We start from the raw sequence: 20611 nt of genomic DNA on the forward strand, positions 1-20611 counted from the left end.
CAAAAAAATGCTTTTTTCAGGATTCGAGCATGAGACATCTCGTATGATAAGCAACGCGATATATTGCTATCATAAAACGTCCAAAATGTGGAGCAATATCTTGTTTTAATTTTGACCACATTTTCGTAGTTTTACGGATATACTCGGGTACCGTTCGAAGTGACGGAAATGTACGATTAAGGCAAAATAATACGAAGTTTATTACAGTTTTAAAGTGGCCGACCAACAGATTTTGGTATGTATTGAAGCTTGTCATTAAATGCTTTAAATGCTTTATATTGATAAAGTTAAACATTTGAACTATAAATCTCCAGTAAAGAACAAGAAAACAATTGCAAAAAAAGTAAAAAAAAGTAACCCTGAACAGGGTTCGAACCACTGACCCCTGGATTTTTGGAGTTCTGAAGTACAAATTTTCCCGCCGAGACGACTCGCCCATCCACGCTCACATAATGAGCGGTTGTATTGTTGAGCTATATAAGCAATCCTCGTAGTTTCCCAAAATATCAAATCGCGTCGATACGACGCTTTATTTGTTGGACGGCCCCTTTAAGTATTGAAGTAATTTTTACAGGATCGTTATAAGCTATGCATTTATTAATTTAATTTTGCCAATAAACATATAGTTTGTGACTTAAAGTTCCATTCAGTTTTTTAAGTGTTGTTATTTTAATACACATAAATCACCTTTTTTGGGTAAGTAACACAACTGCTCATTAATGTATACAGTAAGTTCAGTTATAGTGGCAAACAATACATGCCGAATAGATAAATACAGTCATCAAATATACTTTATTCCACACAATACCCAAATTTTAGTCTGAGGAAATAAGTATAGAAAATGTATAGGAATTATGAAACAACACCTACAAATGAAACTACTCAACGACGTTCAATATGAATAGAGAGACGTAAAATTTAACAAATGTATAACCGGTAATCAGAGAAACAATTATGTTACAAAAGACCATACGCAAACAAAATAAGTGAAAACGAGACGGCTCAGTACATATGAGGCGCCGCTATTTATTGTTTTTCCTGCCTCCATATTGTATTTTAGGGATGGGTGACTGGCGTACAGCCGGCGTCGGAACATGCACTGGACAGGCCGGTAGTCGTCAGTAATGTCCATGGGAAGGCCACCGTCGCTCTTGTCGTTTTCGAAGATGGTTGTGCGGAATTGCACCAGCTGGAAGACATAGGTGCATCTAAATACATCCAATAAAACAAAATGTGATTTAATTGAATTTCAAGACAATCAATATGTCATGATTAAAGAGCTTCATAGTCGAAAAATAAAGTAAACGGTTTAATCATGCACGACATATATGCTAAAATAAATCTTACACTTATAATATATATTTTATGTTGTATGCCTTTGTTACATATAAACACAACATCGAGGAATTTGTACATTAACATAAACAGCAGTCACAGTGCTCTTAAATGACCAATTTGTCCAGCAAAGTTTAAATGTAGATTTAGCAAAATTAAAATTACGTGTATATATTCAATGCTCTAGATAGCTTGTGATTGGCAGCATACTTGATACACAGAAACAAGGAGTAATAAGGCCTATTTTTACACTGATTATATTTAGTGATTTCGAAATAAGTTAGCAAATACTCACAAAGAAAGGTCTTAAGAGACATATATATTACACAATATGTAAAATATGCATCGTTAAAATGTATACATACACTTAAAGTAATAGATCGTAATATAAATGCTGAGTTAAAGGTTTGCAATTGGAAATGTTATGAAAAGTTTTAGTTCTTAAATGGCCATCTAGAAATTAAAAAAGAAGCACATTCTGCTAAATTTGGATCTCTGTATACCTGCTCCTCTGCTATTTCAATGGTCTCATTAAAAATGGTCCACGTGACACTTTCATAGCAAGGGGGCGTGGTCAGACTACCGATGTAGCGGAAGTAATTGGTTAGACGAGCAGGCATCAAGTCGTTCAAGGGAATGGAGTTGATAGTGATATTTTCGTCTAAAATAAATTCAAAGGCATTAAGTTCAGTGGGTTGTGTAAAAGAACAAATATAAATGCAGGAAACTTTCACAAAATGTCATGTCTAGTATATGAAGAAAGTGCATAATACAACAGCATATGGTAAAATACAAAGAAAGGTACATGTACTTGCAATTCAAAACATTATTCTTATTTAATTGACAAACGCACTTGATTTCTTTAGGAACAAATATCGAATGCGTCCGATTCAAAATAACAAAAAAACAGCCCAGTTGGATGATTCTGCTGCGTAGAATTTCTGTTGTAGATAAAGGCATGTTTATATGTTCTGTGTTTCGAAACTCGCGTGTCATACGTAAAACATGCAGGAATGATCATGTAAACTACACGTGAATGCGTGATTATGTAAGCATCATATTAGCTCCAAATAGTCAGCTGTTTTCGGCAAAATCATGATATGCATACACATGAAATGGTGTTCATTTTCAGCGCGTGCGTGTGACACCTATACAGCCAATGCAAAGCAGTATTAGAAACATAAGATAGTATTGTACTAGCCTGATAAGGATAGCCCTTAATGCATTGCGCATGTGTTGATAACAACGCTTTTGCATTAAAATTCAAACGCTAGTATGTAAATAAATACCTATCAAATGAGAATTAGAGACACATGGAAATGAAAACCATTGACATATGATTTAACAGTTGAACAAAAACTAGCGACACAATCGGACGTTAAATGTAAAATTGATTGAAGAAAAGGCAATGGGATACAGATAAACCTGCCAGTAATACCCGCGAGGGGATTTCGGTAGTAATGAAAGATACATGTAGATAGATAAGATTAAAATACAGTAAGGAATAACCTTATCAAGAGACGCAATTTTTAAGACTTTATTTAGGCTAATAAACAAAGAAAATACAAGAGATTACATGTATACATGAGCCTACAATTAACTACAAGGCAAAGATTTTAAAAATAACATTTGAACAGGAATATTAAGAGGCTTCAAAGACCATTGCAAACCCAGTACATAAATACGCTGGACGAAATAGCTATATAATTAGCATAACATAACAGTGTTTTGTAAAGTAGTGAACGGTGTCTATCCTTAAAATGCTGCACATCGAAAATTGCTATAATGCAATAGGAAAGGTATGTTAATACAACAAGAAAAAGATATTTCATGGCTTTTGTCGGTAAATAGTTACAAATGAATCAGACGTGTACATATGTATTTAATATTCTTCCTTAATAATTGAACACATATACTAAGTATGTCGTTTCACTTCAGAAAACATACAATATTTACTTGCATGGTTTGTGCACTTTCCCTTAAACAAAAAAGTGCATGCTCTATCATTATTGCATGATATCTGACCCCAACAGTTTTGCTGCAATGATGTGCATCACTATTGCATTTATGTTGTGTGAGATTTGTAAATTGCAAGCGGCATACATCATTAGAGAAATCATCATGCTTACTTTTGTACTGTATCTCGACAAAGTGGTCGATAATTTCTTGAACATGTTTGTTAAATCGCCCAATCTGAAAATATCAAAGTTATACTTTGTTCATTAAACAAACATAATCTTTGACTATTACCGTAACACCTATGGATAATTGGATACACCAAACGAAACTTCAGCTTTACAAGCAAACTAAACACTATTATAGCGCTAGGTCCTTCTTTTATGACAAGCAACCAATTGTCATACGGCGGAGCAGAACGTTAAATAAGTTTCAATAACACAGTAAGAAAACACTCTTATATAATACGACACGATTGGTGATGTTTATGTGGACGCAAACAACTGCATTAACACACAAAAAAAACAAGAAATACAATCTTTATTTTTTATATTTTTTATGTCTTTTACATACTTGCTTGATTCTTTTTTTATGATGTATTTTCGATTTATTTGTAACAGAAGACGCAACCAACCAGTGTCTAACATCTCGCCTTAGCACCTTTTATACAAAACCATGGGTTTGATCCGTCAGCTATCCCACTTCCATTACCTCAAAGAAGAATCCGAGCACTGCCAAGCCGTCCGACTTGTCAACGGAGATGGAGAAATTTTCATACCTCTTGTTATAGTGAACGATGTGCATCTAAAAGGCGGATAGTGTTAATTACTGATGGATAAAAACAATGTCAATAGGCCTCAAAATTAATTAATGCCCAACAGCCGGACCGACTCTATGTTTATGCTAACCCTAGACGTTAAAGTGAGTATCACATTTTGAGTGTACGATATTTTGTTTCTATTGACGCTTTTTGAACAATGAAAGATTATGAAACAAAGATTAATTTCACGATTTCTGTCATAAAACACCCTTGGATATGTAGGTGAGAAATAACTTGTGAAAAAAAAGACGGACACAGATTAGTAATTTAAATAAATTTTGGATTTTTCTTCTTCACAATCTGAGTAAAAACATGGCTTCACTATCTATATAAATACGGGAAAAACAATATCTATATAAAACGGGAAAAACTATATCGATATAAATACGAGAAAAACAAAGTGTTAAATTGCTCACCTCCATAGGAAAGTGTTTTCCATTAAGAGAGTGCTCGGATCCCCGCTCGTCGGTGGCTCCCCAGTGGAAGTGGAACTGCTCGGCGACGTACGTGTCCCTCAGGCCGCCACCGGAAATCTCCATCGTCTTGTCGTTCAGGCCACACTGCACTGGAATTGGAAACACGGACATCATTCATCGGCCATCTAAGGATCGTTTGATGTGAGTGATTAATATGACTGGTCGAAACCATAGTTCCGTTGACCAAATATTGCATGCACTGATATCTTATAGTATCAATTGTATTAAATTAAATTATATTTGTAAAGACTAGCAAATGGTGCATGGTTAATTTCTTTAAATTATTGGTAAAACAACTTAAGACTAAAATTGAGTGGCTCAAATAAATATTGTACACTTCTTAATTTGACGTTACAGAGAACAACAGGCGTGGTCTTTTAGTAAAGGCAATCGTCAGGTGGCCTTTCAAATTGCAGATAAATTAAATTAAAGAACTCTTCTATTATTATCAGTGCAAGACTAAGAGGCTTTTCGTATTCGATCGTTTCGTCGACTAATCGATTGGTATTGTTTGAAGCCATTCGTATCGTCGAACAAGTATTTATCTATTAATTCATCTAACCATTATTACACTTAATTAGATGTATTATATCATCATCCGATTACCAATTCACCGATGTATTTATCAACTTTTCCTTTTAATTAATTCATAATTTGCGCCATTTCATATCATTCGCGCAGTATATTGAACGACTGAAATATGAACAATTCAAATTGTTAAAGCCGCTGTATCGACTGCAAATACTGTTTTTTCATTAACATATAATATTCCTAAAAGTGCAACTTTATCTGATCTGTAATCAATCAATCGGATCACATTATATAATAAACACTCACCGGTATGTCCGTTGTTTTCAAGTGTATAGAAGAGTTTGGGGGCGCGGTCATATCCGGAGAAGATGATAGGGGAAAGGTAGGCCTGGTCAACGACCACATCTCGGGTCTGCAGGTCGATAGGGGACTGACGTATGCCGCCGCAGTGCGGGTAGTCCAAGTGCCAATGATCCGGGCCTGCGGAGATTCGAACAGCGTATGTTTTTAAATGTTGTCGTTTTTTTTCATCAAACAACATTTCCGAGTTTATTTAAACATCAACATATATTTAGGACTACACTAGTATAACTGATAGTAATTTTTACCGCACAAATAATTATTATAAAACAAAATCAACCAAACAGTCGTGCAAATAAACCAACATGAACACAAATCACACGCGTATTGGATGTAAAAAAAGTATAACTCTCCCAAATATGGTTTAGTATAAAAACCATTCCAACTATATTTTAATATTAGGTTATTTAACAACATCGAGTACAATACGTTGATTTTAAAGACGATTATGCCGCTGAGATTTTGCAGTAGCCAAAGGAACAGTCAAATATGAGTACAGTATATCAGCGATGTTAGAATAAAAAAATATATCACAGTTTTGTTCTCAAAGTTATCAAATAATATTTTGATTATATACATAATAATGGGCTTAGGTCTCTTGCACTATTCACGTTTACTATGCATTACAAAGTTAAGTATACAAACAAGCACGGTTGTTCCGGTCATTTTATGACGATGTGTAATATTAGTTGTACACAAAATGTTTCTCAGGATATACGCCCAAACAACATATTAAAAAGTTAGTTTGTCACATCCAAGCGTGGGATAAACTATTTAATCACGTTTTTTGAAGATTTGCAATATGTCCAGTTTGAACATCATGTAGATTATATCGATTCCGTGAACGATGCGTTTGCATGTGAATCGGAAATGATCGGAAATAATCATTTACAAGTTCAAATGGTTCGTTTGACGACAGCTGTTCGGTATAAAATAATATAATGTTATTAATTAGTTGAATTCAAATTGGCTTTGTTATTGAGCTGAAGACAGCCGTATTGGCCTGAGGCCGCAGGGCAATACGGCTGTCTGAAGCTCAATAATAAAGCCAATATGAATTCAACTAATTAATGACAATTTTATTAATTAACTTAATAATATTATTCACCAAGAAAAGCTTGAATTTCACTTTCGAATTACAGGGTTTGATATTAAATGAAGTATGAAGTTTTGAAAAATAGCAAAATTTCTGTTCTATACAACTTATTGGTGCACAGAAACAATAGCTTTTAAACTAAGTATATGACGAAATATTCTTCCTAGACATAACATGATGCAGGAACACAATTTGACAGGTCGCGAAATTATGCAAAATTTACCTGAATAACATTCCAGCAACACTGGATCCACTACCGTTGTTTTTAATACAATTCATAAAGACAATAAGGATTGAAAACTTACTTATTGCCATTAGGAATTGCATTTATAATGTGTAAATCCTCCATGATTTCGAATTAGTTTTGCTTTTGGCGCTCATTGTAGTTCATTGAGGACATTGGGGTACGACTAAAATGCTTATATGACTCATATCCGCGGATATGACTGAACAGTGCGGATATTGATTGATTGATTGATTTTATTTGGTAAACATATGAACATTACATAGTTACTACATAATGCAGACAATATAAAATATATTATCACAGCAATATACATAGCAAACCATGGAATCCACACACAATACCAAGGATAACACAAAAAAGAGATGAATGATTTTCACTTATTTCCATTGTGGTCCTTGTTATTGGTGGCAGTAACCATGAAACAGTCATGTATTAGATTTTAATAATGTATATGTATCAAATATATACTGTTTAATAAAGTATATTACTGATTAAGAATGAATAAATATAATCACATGTTCATTATTATCACAGAAGTTGCATAAGACAGTTACACACTGCATAGGTAGTTAATAAACACACTTTGTAGCATACTATAAGTTAAAGAAAAATTATGAGATCCTTGTATCTTATTGATCATAAGACTTAAAAATGTATCACAGTATTTTAACAGAACATAAAATTCATAATAAAAATTATACTATAAAAAGCTATAAAGACTCTAAAAACTGTTTCTTGATGGCACCCTTGAAATTGTTAGGTTTATGTACATCCCTGATGTTTTGAGGAAGATTGTTCCATAAACAGATACCATTATATGTAAATGTTTTAGAACCAAAACTGCCTACTCTTGGTTTGGAAAAACGACCAGAGTCTTCAAATGTAAAATGTTCAGCAAAATGATCAGATTCTTGCTGAGCTACCATATTAGACCTAGTACAACGATTATGTACGCCAGACACTGGCTTAAAATTCTCACCCATATACTCTGGTGCAAGGCCATTTTTAATCTTATGTACATGACAAGGTATGATCTGTTCTACTCTTTTTGAAACAGGCAGCCAACCTAAATGTGAAAACTGTTCTTGACCAACATGTGATCTGTTATCCATATTCAGAACAAACCTAATCATCTTGTTTTGTGTAGTTTGAAGCCTATTTTTAAGTGACTGAATAAGACCAGGGTACCAAAAAGAGCAAGCATAGTCAAAGTGGCACTGTATAACACAGGTGGTTAGCGTGTGGCTATGATATTAATTAGTGAAAACATCATTTTAAATGATAAATAATCATATTATAACGAAAAATTAACTTTTCTGAAAAATATATTTCACTATCAAATATATATATAACAAGGTATGCAACTCAAAATCACCACAAAACGGGGTGCATCGCTTTGTACAGCCATATCTTCATCAATTGTGCAGCGATTTTCACGATCTCGGTCTTATTCAACGCAGAAATGAATTTCCTTTCTGGAAATGTATATGTCTTGCAATATTTTTACAAATGCTGGATCAACTTTTAAGAAATAACACGATACACAACACGCATGACCCAGTTGACAGTGATCATGCTGTCTTTATGAATGAAATCTCCAGTTGTAAAGACACACCTCCGCATTGGACCAATGAAATCACTCGTATGTTTAAAATGTCAGTTAGTTGAAATGTATGTAAACAAAGGTTTCAAACGGCGCTGGACAGTTAGTCTTGATGCAGAATGTAAAGACAAGAACGGTAATAATGTTTTTTCATACGTTTTATTGAATTATGGTATCGAACTGCATGAACTTTGTAGGGAAGTTGCCCTTTACTCCGTGAAGATTTCAGTCTAAAAGACAGCATGATCACTGTCAACTGGGTCATGCGAGTTGTGTATCGTGTTATTTCTTAAAAGTTGACCCAGCATTTGTAAAAATATTGCAAGACATATACATTTCCAGAAAAGAAATTCATTTCTGCGTTGAATAAGACCGAGATCGTGAAAATCGCTGCACAATTGATGAAGATATGGCTGTACAAAGCGATGCACCCCGTTTTGGGGTGATTTTGAGTTGCATACCTTGTTATATATATATTTGATAGTGAAATATTTTTTTTATAAAAGTTAATTTTTCGTTATAATATGATTATTTATCATTCAAAATGATGTTTTCACTAATTAATATCATAGCCACACGCTTCCCACCTGTGCTGTATAAGAGACATGACAAGGAGTTTTCTGGTGTGCAATGTTAAGAACTTACTATTTCTGTATAGGAACTTTAACCTTGAGTTTGCCTTTTTAATAATTGATCTAGCAATGGTTTTACCAGACAGGAACTGGTCCAATACAGCACCTAGGTACTTAACAGAACTTGATGGAGTAATTGACACATCATTGCAAGAGACATTTAACTGAGAATTTGACCTTAGTTTGGGCTTTGAGCCAAACAATATAGATTCTGTTTTACCAAGATGTATGAACAGACAACGGCTTTTTAAATGTGTTTTCCTTTATTTTTGTTATATGATAATTGTTCTGTGACAAAAATACACGTCGCTCATGTGTAATATTACGATCGAATGAATTTAAAAGCGTTTTTAATTGGCATTTAAATTTCAGTAGCTCCAAATTCATATCCGCAAATATGAACTTCCAGTCAGAACACCGCTTTTGTTAAATTGCTCTTTTTTGAGGCAGTTTTAACAAATTGATCACATATTGTGAATTTTTATTCAACGGTGATTTGTTCATAAAATACTGCACAAAAAACACATAAATATTGCCCATTTTCGTTCATATTCGCACTTTTCGTTCATATCCGCGGATATGAGTCATATACGTATTTTAGACGGACCGGAATATTGAAAGTTGTTATTTTTGTACGCTCAAATATTGAACCTTACTGTTGTGGTTACACTGCACTATTGTTATTGTCAAAAAAGGAAGCTGAATATATATGGGGCTGAGTGCTTTAAGTTTATTTTTAAAAGATGGAAACTTTTGCTTCAAAATTGCGTCCAAATTGTCGAAAGTTTAGATTCTCATATACGGCCGAGTTTTTCCTGGTTTCTGATTGGCTGAATCTCATATTGGCCGACCTTTTTTCCATATTGGCCGCCTTTTTCTCGTATAAGGCGAGTTTCGAACTTTATTGGCGAGGCTCAACTTGTATTGGGCGAACAAATTGAACACATTCGCGTCTAATATTATAAAGTTAATTAATAATACCCGATATGCGCACCTGCTCACCATGTATAATGTAATTTAATGGTTCAAAAGAGCAAAGACAAAAAAAGACGGAACGACAAAACACACAGTGAATATAATTGGAAACATTCTAGAAATGAAGATCTGGTTTTATGGTTGACTGTGGCTATCAGTAACACATTCACGCATGCATTTTAAATTAAGAAATACAGACTGTTCCAATGTAAAAGTCAATAATGAAGATATAAGGGAAGGTGTTACATAAGGTTATTCTGTCATTTCAGACTCGATTACATCTCTTGTTATGTATTGATAAATTAAAACAAAATTGCTATGAGGTCGTGTTATTATCGAAATAAATAACAGTTGCTGATAAATGATGAAAAACAAATGTGATAAAAACTAGCCGTCGTGTAAGGTAGGTTTGTAGTAAACACATTATTTGTAATATAGCAACATTTTTTTTTCAAATGAAACTTTTCTAACGATGAAGTTACTTGTTTAGCAACCATTCAAACATGTGCACTTACCAAGTGAATCTTTGTACGTCCATACATTTCCTGCAAAACAGAAAAATTTATATCAATATCTTAGCGCTGTTGACCATAATATTTTATATTGATTTTAAATCTAATGATTGTAAAACTTTACGATCTTATTTATGCAATATCAGATATTTTTTTTATCCAATGTAAGATAAAAATTATACTGTAAAGTAATGCAAATACAGTCCAAGTACTGCAACTTGGAGAACTAGGACGCCTTGGTGGTTTTTGAAATTTTCACAAGAAGTAAAGGTGCTTTGAATTAATTGTGTGCAATCATGCAATTATTGTATTCGTATTGGCATAAAACCAAAGAAAACAAGATTTCCGCTTATAATCACCCACTTCATATTTCAGAAGAATAATGATTCCACTCGTAATGGTCAACATGGAAAATATCACATTTTTAACAAACCCCGAACAACACCATAAACCAAAAACGAATTTCATATAATTCAAACATAAATTTGCGAGTCGTGGTCCTACATTAGCGATAAAAAAATATTTGATACAAGTATCATGCGTATCAAAATTATTACGGAAAAGTCCCCTTTTAATCACGACAATACTGTATTATGCATAAAAAACAGTCATGCTTTGAATGAAAGCGACAGCGAAATTATTGCATCGTATTAAGTCATAACGAACAGTCATATTTAAGTCATTATTGCATCGTATTAAGTCATAACGAACAGTCATATTTTGGAAATGCTACATTTTATTTTTTTAAGTCTGTGGTGCGTTCTGCCAATTGGAAATCGGATCACACTTGAATAAGTGTTAATGAATCTCATATTTTAAAGGGGAAATTATTTCGGTAGCACTTTTATTAAAAACTATGTAGAGTTCTGCAATCAATCGTACTATTTCATTTTATATTAAAGGTATGTGAGAATTATGGCATTACATTAATGTTAAGCCATATCCGAATATCGAGATACGTTATGCATGTGCACATTTCGAGCACAATATAAACTGTATGGTTATACTCGCTTTAAATGTCTTATGTATTACACAAGTGTAAAATACATCTTGAGTCATTATTATCAGAAACCAACCACTCAAACATATAGCCTCTTGTATGTGTTACTAGTATAAAAGGGAATTCTGCACTCTAGTCGTCAATATAGGATCTCTTATTACCTTTTGTCTGATTTCTTTAATATGAAACATCTTCGTCGAGTTAAACGCGCGTATGAAAAGAGGTAGTTTCTCCCAATTTTCAAATATTTCAATTTTGATTAATGTAGCTCTGTTATATTTTAAGAAATGAGCTAAAATAAATGCAGACATTTTAGCTAAACCGATTTTATTTTATCGTGGAAAAGCATGAACTAATGATTACTAGTATCTATGATGGTCAGTGACCGTGTTAACACATGTGTAACGCTCTAAATGGCTGAAAACAAACCACATAAGTGTAATACAAAATATTTTTCACAGAAAACGATATGGTGATGTGCGATCGTAATAGAAAACTACGCGTTGTGTAGGTTCGTTCCTTTATCTGACTCTTCAATACGTAACGTACAATAACAAGTCTATAAATATGACGTCAAATAAAACGTGAACAATTGCGGCGACGTCGTGTGTGCGACGACGCGCCAAAATCCTAACATTCTCCCGCCGACAAAATAATATATCATGACAATAAATGTAACAATATCATGTTTAATGAAAAATATCAATCAATGTTCATGCACTCGAATAGTTACAATATTCGTTTGTAAAGTCCATCATGTTTATACTCACTGTTACTGGGACGATTGAACTTTACCGGTAAGTAAAAAAGGAATTAAAAAGCGTATAATTTTATTGTTGCTAAGCGCGCGTCGCGCGCTTTTAGGCGCCTTCGCGCGACGAAAATGTTTAAATCGGCTTTAAAATGCAAAAATAACCTTTTTTTGAAATCCCCGTGAAAAAGTAGGGTTAAAAACTTCGTTTTATAACATAATACGAAGTTATTAACTGGCAATGATATCAAAACTTACCTGCTTCTTATCACATCCGTTTTATTAATGAAATTCCATTTTGATGACGCGGTACCATAACCTATCACGTGACTTAATAGTTGCATTTGGTTAGTTAACGTCTAATGATATGCAGAACGACCCTACCAAATGTAAACATAGTAGTATTTTGGTAGTAATGGCTTTTGTTTACGACGATTTGAGTAGCATTTGCAGGGATTTAAATGGTTTAATTTTTTGGTTAAGAAATTTAAAATTATTGGGCGATTTTGGTGGAATTTGTTGCAAGTGTGCATCAGGCAAAGTGAGTCTCGTTCAAGATAAAAGTTACAGCAAAGACGAGTGTGTGTGGAGGTGTTCCAACAGGGCCTGTAACAAAAAGACATCAATCATAGGGTTGTTGGTTCAGTGGCACACACCTAACCCTAGCTCAGGCCATAAAGCTTACCTACTACTGGGTTTACCAGCTGCCCAGTGACTTTATAGCTCGCGAACTAGATATTTCAGAGCACAGCCTGGTGGATTGGAAAAATTTCGCCCGAGAAGTTTGTCTTTGCGTGATTGAAACAGACAGCGAGCAGATAGGTGGTCCGGGCTGTGTGGTAGAAATTGACGAGTCGAAGTTTGGAAAAAGAAAATACCGCAGAGGAAAGAGAGTAGATGAGGTGTGTGTAAAACTCTAAAAACAGGCTAGACATGTTGATCTAGTCTACAGCACATGGGTTTAAAGTCTTTTGCGAGCTAGAAGGATAGACACGAGTAAACACTTATATTATTCTGATAAAGGTGAAGGAATTCATAAAGAAATAACATCCTTTTTTAATACATTTGAGTAATCAGCCATTTCTTTTACGACAATAGAATAAGTGCAATTTGAGATAAACACATCCTCCCGTTTTTATACGCCCGTCTATGACGGGACGTATTATGGTATACCCCGCGTCCGTCTGTCCGTCCGTCTGTCCGTCCGTCTGTCCGTCCGTCTGTCCGTCCGTCCGTCCGTCCGTCCGTCTGTTAATGTCGTACGCTACGTCAAATATCCTTTGACAGATTTTCTTCAAATTTTAACACAATCTTAATATTGATAAACCCTGATCCCCTTTCGTTTTTGACGGAATTCTGAATTGTCGTTCCAGAGTTATGGGACTTTGTTCGTCAAAATTTCGTGATTTCATTGAATGTCCTACTGTAGCTCAAATATCCTTCGATGGATTTTTTTCAAATTTCAACACAATCTTAATATTGATAAACCCTGATCCCCTTTCGTTTTTGACGGAATTCTGAATTGTCGTTCCAGAGTTATGGGACTTTGTTTGTCAAAATTTCGTTATTTCATTGAATGTCCTACTGTAGCTCAAATATCCTTCGATGGATTTTTTTCAAATTTCAACACAATCTTAATATTGATAAACCCTGATCCCCTTTCGTTTTTGACGGAATTCTGAATTGTCGTTCCAGAGTTATGGGACTTTGTTCGTCAAAATTTCGTGATTTCCATGCTCATGTACTTATAAAATAAACCATGTATTCAAATACAAATAAACTGAAGTAAAAAAATGATTCAAAGGGTTATTTATTACCTTACTACTTCATTGGCGAACGACGGGCGTATCATGCGCTCATGGCGCAGCTTTTATTAGGAAATTAATGTTCATGCAGGTGTCTGTCTGAAGTTTCATTTATAGCTGGCAGTTTGTCGACATATCTAGATTTATCTTATAGGGGAAAAACAAAAGATACATATCTCGTCTTAGAGTTGCATTTGTGCGCACGTGAAGACTTGTGCGTGTGAATGTGCAGATTTATATCTGAATACGTAATTAGTGCTGATTGCGTGAGTGAACAAAACAATAATGAGTATGTCACCGTATAAAAGTGCGTAAATATGTGTCTTGTTCTGTGAAAGCTGGTCATAATGCATGTGCGTAAAGTGTCGTCCCAGATTAGCCTGTGCAGTCCGCACAGGCTAATCAGGGACGACATTTTCCGCCTAAACTTGATTTTCGGTAAGGAAGGACTTCCTTAAAACTAAAAATACCATAAAAGCGGAAAGTGTCGTCCCTGATTAGCCTGTGCGGACTGCACATGCTAATCTGGGGCGACACTTTACGCACATGAATTAAGCCCAGTTTTCTCAAAACAAGACAAGTATTGTTTGGACTTCAACTTTAACAGAGTGACCTTATGAACACACCTCGCGATAAGATCAGATTTCAATTTAAGTACATATAGCCTTTAGGACAAAAGACTCAAATCTAATTTTTCTCAACATAATTGATTATAAATTTATTTTTCGGAAAGCATTAATGCAAAAGGTACGGCCCGAAGTAGACCAAATACAATTTAAATAAGTGCGCACGGCATACAACTAGAAAAACAAACACACAATAATATATCGTCTGAAATATCTTTTCTGTTTTTTTTCAATTTATAAATATTCACAAGAATGATATTCTTCTTACCAGATATATAATGTTCAAGACCAGTTTGGTTCATTATTTTTTATTTTTTTTTTTGTTTAACCAAGAAATACAAAAAATCTTAAAGGTGAATATAACGCAACATTATAATGAGTGTCAAATAATAAATACCCATGGTCAAGTAAGATGAAATCAGTAATTTGTATTTGTGTATATCATTCCGGCCATCACAATTATCAAACGCAGAGGCAGACCGAATGCCAGGGTCCGTTTTGCCTCTTCGATAGCATCTATGTTACATAGAAAATAAGTTATGTTTTCGTTAAAATATTTTGTTTTGTTTATCTTGATTAGGTGTCATATATACAGCTATGAAATTCTACATATGTTGTTCTATGTTTGCTATAATGCACGCGTTATATTTATAGCTTAAACACAAAAATATCAAACAAAACAAGTGTTATAAAAACTTACGGTATGTCAATGTAAGTAAATGGAAGTTACACTGGACCAACCTGCGCTGGAGAACACCACGGTCAGTTGCGATGCGATGATGCACAGTAGATACAATATGGTCATGTTTGACGCAACAAGACGCAGTTCCCTAGTAACGCATCAATCTGAGGGGCTTTCTGACAGTCTATTGTATCGTTAAAGGATATATTTAAATCCCACTCGATGGTATTACAGACATGTATCAATATGAAACTGTATGGCTTTTTTGTTCACTTAAATACATCTAAATTATATCTAAAAAATATTAAAATAACTTGTTATTTAAATCACACAAGTTAAGTATAGTCCGCCTGTCGAAGTATTTTTGACTGAAATACAAAATCGGCCGCTCAATATTACAATTTTGTCCTGCTTTACATTTCGGCTGACATATACTTGTCACTATTATCATGTTCATGCACCATGTGCATGTCGCAAAAGGGCCGAGATATGTTAAGTGTACTCGGCCGATCGTCTTTGTGATATAACACTGGGTTGCCTCAAGGCTGTATGTACTCTCCGCTGTTTTTAAAACGTCAATAAATTGTAGGTTAATTACCAGAAAAAATTTAATTGAATGATGCGTAGCGCATTTTTCACTTATGGACTATGTTAATGTATTTCGAACGATCATTTAATAAGTCTGTTCCACGTGATAACAGATTTGTGCTTCCAGACTTCCTAAACTCACAGATTTCCCATCAAACCACGCACTCTTTCAACGGCACATGATATAAACCAATTATTTTAACACATGTGAACATTGACCAGTGTAAATTGCACTTTCTAGCCACATGGCGTATTGCCGGTTAGTTTCTGAACATGGTTACGTCATTATGAATGATTTTCGAAATCGGAAGAGAGTTCAATCAATAGAATCGTTAACAAATTGTGCCTTTCAACGGCACATGATATAAACCAATTATTTTGACACACGAAAACATTGGTGTAAATTGCATTTTCTATCCACATGGCGTATTGCCGGTAAGTTTCTATAACATGGTTAATGTCATTATGAATGATTCCCGAAATCTGAAGAGAGTTCAATCAATAGCATCGTTAACAAACTGTTGTGTTAACGCGAAATATATGTATATTTCTGGAGCGGATTCTCTTAAACGTACTCAAGAAGATCAAAGGTAATTACTATAAAGATAGTAATATGTTTTGTTGAAAGAACACCGTAACAACGAAAGACGCTAAGTATCAGCTGGCGTTTTTTCATAATTAAAGCGCCGGGATATAATAAAGCTAATTAAATAGGGAAATATATCATTTCGGAACTCAACTAATCCCACGATACACACAGCCTGAAGTGATAAGCACTTTACAGACTGCGCATGCAAATCTGAGGACCGTTTCAATAAATATCGTAATACACATTAACGATACGATACATTTTCCCAAGATGCATAATTTCTAAAGTCCATATCATATGTGTATAAATTTTCAGTACTTAATTACTTACATTGGCATCTCTAGAGCCGTATATATTTGACGAGCATAGCGAGCTAGTTCGTCTACTTATTAAGATTACAAAATTCTCTCGTAAGTTAATATTGTAGTACGATCATTTATGAAACGGCCCCCTGGGACGATAATTTACGTATGCCTTGAGCCCGGCTTTCTCAAAGCGCGGCTCATATTTTTTAACTTACAATAACGGGGAGGGGGGGTCATATATCAAACTCCTTTCAATAGTATACCAACTTGTGATAATCAGTCGAACCTCAGTACAACTTTATATAGAGGAAAAAACGCTGATGTGCTATGTAGTTGTTATTAATGCGTTTTAATATGCTTTAAACGTGTATATACGTGCTTTACTTGCTTTAATATCTTAAATTTATGATAGGTATGCTATGCTTGTTTTAAGTATTTAAATGTGTATAATATATGCGTTAATATTGAACAATGCAAGATAACTTTGATGTAGTTTTAGGTATCTTACCCTTTGTAACATGCGCAATTGTATGCTCGTAATGTACAATTGTACTTAATTTGTGTTTTATGTGCGTTAACTATGTCTTTGAATTTAGATGCTTATATAGTATGCTTAATCTTTCTTTTATCTCATTATTCTTGTTATACTAAATACATCTGTTTGTTGGGAAATAGCCCGTGAGCTCATGTTTACTGTTATTGATATCCAACGTAAAATAAAGATTCATGTATCTTGTATCTTGTACAATTTAAGAAACAAACCTTGTGCAAAAGTCCCGCTCGCACACATGACTTTGTTTTAATTATTAACGCATACATGCTACATTGAAATACCTTTTTCATTTTCCTTATGATTACTTAAACGTATTAAAAGAGTATGTTACGATATATAATTGATTTGTTTAAAATTGGCTCATGTACTTTACTTAAAAGAAAAGTAACTATACTGGTACTGATAAGCTTGGTGAATATCGCAGCTATCACATTTTAAGGCGCTTCTTGATGCACGAATTTCATGGCGTATGATTTTTAAGTTTGGCTAATACTAATGTGTTGTTTTTCTAGTATTGACAGGCACAGGTCACGAGAATTACAAGATTGAAAAAAATAATTGAAGTCTCGTTATAAAATTCTGTAAAATAAGTCCTTAGTTTCAATTCATTCAGTTAAATATGTATCGTTAATTGATATTCTATCGTTTTACTGTTGTCTTCCTCATATAATACTTATTTTTAAAGTTTTTATTTAAATTATTAAATTCTTTTCGTCTTTTTCTGTTTGATATTGACGTTTTTGTATCGGGAGACGACGGTTCGAGGGGGACGAGGATGCGATTGGGTCGGGGTTTGCGGTTTTGACTTATAAAAAAACGCTTTCTAACTTTATATCATTATTTTATTTTAGTTTATTTTTTTATTTTACGTCTGAGTGATACAGGCATTTTAAGTGCCGTTTTTGTACAAATGCTGTTTGGTTTTCAAACATTTAGTTCAGGAGAACTTTAGATAGATACTGTAACATAAAAGCTTGTTTGAAGTAATGATAACACAAGTTTCAAATACACATTTGCAATGTCATCATTTTTTACGTCTTATTCTGCGATCTCATAAGTCATTTTGTACAAGGCGACTCACGATAAGAACACTTTTCATATCAACCTTTGCGTAGCGTATGATAACATGGTCGAGCAGACATTCAAAATAAATATCCATATCTAAAATGAGATAAACATTTATGCAGAGGTGCGTGTTTTCTTTTTACGAAATTTACAGTTTCCGTGTACAGAAACCCGATATGATGTGAAAAGTTGGACGTGCTTGGAAAAGTTTCTGAAAATTTTTGCTGACTTTCGGTAGGTTAAGTTAATCCAGTTATATAAGTGTTTAAAGGCATTTTTTAATTAAAATATCCTTTGGTTTATGCAAAGGAGGTATTATCATGTATGTCAGAAAAATCCTGAATATTATAATTCAGTATTTATTGAAAAATGGCTATTTGAAATCGACGATGCATGGATTTCCCCGTTTTTAGCACTTTATTTACAAATGTCGTTAAAGGTATGCCAGTGAAAAAGTTTTTGCACCGAAAATGATATCAACCAATGTCCCCGAGTAACATACCCGCCAGGGTTTCTTAAAGAAAGTTCGTACTGGTGGAGAAATTCGACTTTACATTCAACATGTTGATGAAAAATGATATGACCCGGTTCAGTGCAAAAGATGTCAAGATATGACAGGAGTGCAGTTCATTTATAAACTTTAAAGCTCACTACTACAGCTGATTTATGCGAAGGTATGAATTTAAAATTGCGTGCATTCAAAGAATTAACATACTACATTATCATCATCATCATCATCATCATCATCATCATCATCATCATCATCATCATCATCATCATCATCATCATCATCATCATCATCAGCATCATCATCATCATCATCATCATCATCATCATAATCATCATCATCATCATCATCATCATCATCATCATCATCATCATCATCATCATCATCATCATCATCATCATCATCATCATCATCATCACAAACATCATCATCATCATCATCATCATCATCATCATCATCATCATCATCATCATCATCATCATCATCATCATCATCATCATCATCATCATCATCATCATCATCATCATCATCATCATCATCATCATCATCGTCATCATCACCACCACCACCATCATCACCAACATCATCATCATCATCATCATCATCATCATCATCACCACCACCATCATCATCATCATCATCATCATTTTCATTAGCATCACCAGCATTACCATCATCACCACCACCACCACCATCATCATCATCACCAGCACAACCACCACCACCACCATCATCATTATCACCACCATCATCATCATCAGCAGCAGCATCAACATCAACAAAATCATCATAGAAAGTTTCAGCAGCAACAGCAGCATTAGTATCAGAAGCATCATCAGCATCATTTCCTTAGCCCATCTGGCCGTTGGGGGAGGTGGAAGGGGGGCGTCGACCAGAGCCCCTCCGCTAGTCAGGTCTGGTGTATGCTGCTGGGAGTAGCCAATCAATAAGGCGGGACTCTAACTATTGAAATTGTCCATAACGCTTTTATTGACGACCTTAGTCGAAACTGCTTTCTTGCGAGAACTAGAGCTAAGTTTGCACAGAGAGACGCGCGTGTTCACGAGTCTAACCCAAGCCAGCTTTCGTTGATTGACGGACGCCAGGAGGGGCTTTTGGGGCCTGAAGTCATCTAAATGTAATCGTTTGTCTAATTCTCTATGTAGGAGATGGTTTAAGTAATGCATAACATGCAATGAGACCAACATGGTAAACAGTGTTTATCTAGAGATCTTGAGATGACTAGGTAACGCAACAAAGTCATGTACGTCTGTTGAACTACGCATGTACATAGTCGATCTTCAACTACTACATGTACAATACAAATTAGTCCCTACATCTGAATGAGTCAACTGACCAGGTCACGAGTCTCTTATCAACTCTGGTAATTTCTCTTAACATTGAAGGGTCTTTGGGGCTACTCCTTTCAACTGCGTATGTTTAAGACTGAAGTATAATGTCTATACAAGGTTTGTGTATTACGACGCTTGATTTGAATGTATGCGTACAATACATCAATATAATTATATATCAATATAATACACGATATTTGACAAATGTACATTGTTGTGTTTATTAATATGTCTTACGTTCAAT

At 34.5% G+C, this 20611-nt stretch overlaps 1 protein-coding gene across 1 annotated transcript; it reads right to left on the reverse strand.

Annotated features, from left to right (window-relative positions):
- Positions 1–658: 658 nt before the first annotated feature.
- Positions 659–15853, reverse strand: LOC127848800 (carbonic anhydrase-like). Its single transcript, XM_052381425.1, has 8 exons — positions 15467–15853; positions 10547–10576; positions 5425–5598; positions 4528–4676; positions 4003–4095; positions 3465–3528; positions 1839–1996; positions 659–1189 (listed from the first exon to the last, which is right to left on the reverse strand). Exons 1-8 carry the CDS (start codon positions 15528–15530, stop codon positions 953–955), a joined length of 969 nt encoding a protein of 322 aa, XP_052237385.1. The 5' UTR covers positions 15531–15853; the 3' UTR covers positions 659–952.
- Positions 15854–20611: the final 4758 nt, after the last annotated feature.

The sequence above is a fragment of the Dreissena polymorpha genome, chromosome 10 (genome assembly GCF_020536995.1).
Source record: "Dreissena polymorpha isolate Duluth1 chromosome 10, UMN_Dpol_1.0, whole genome shotgun sequence".
In the NCBI taxonomy this organism is placed as follows: Eukaryota; Metazoa; Mollusca; class Bivalvia; order Myida; family Dreissenidae; genus Dreissena; species Dreissena polymorpha.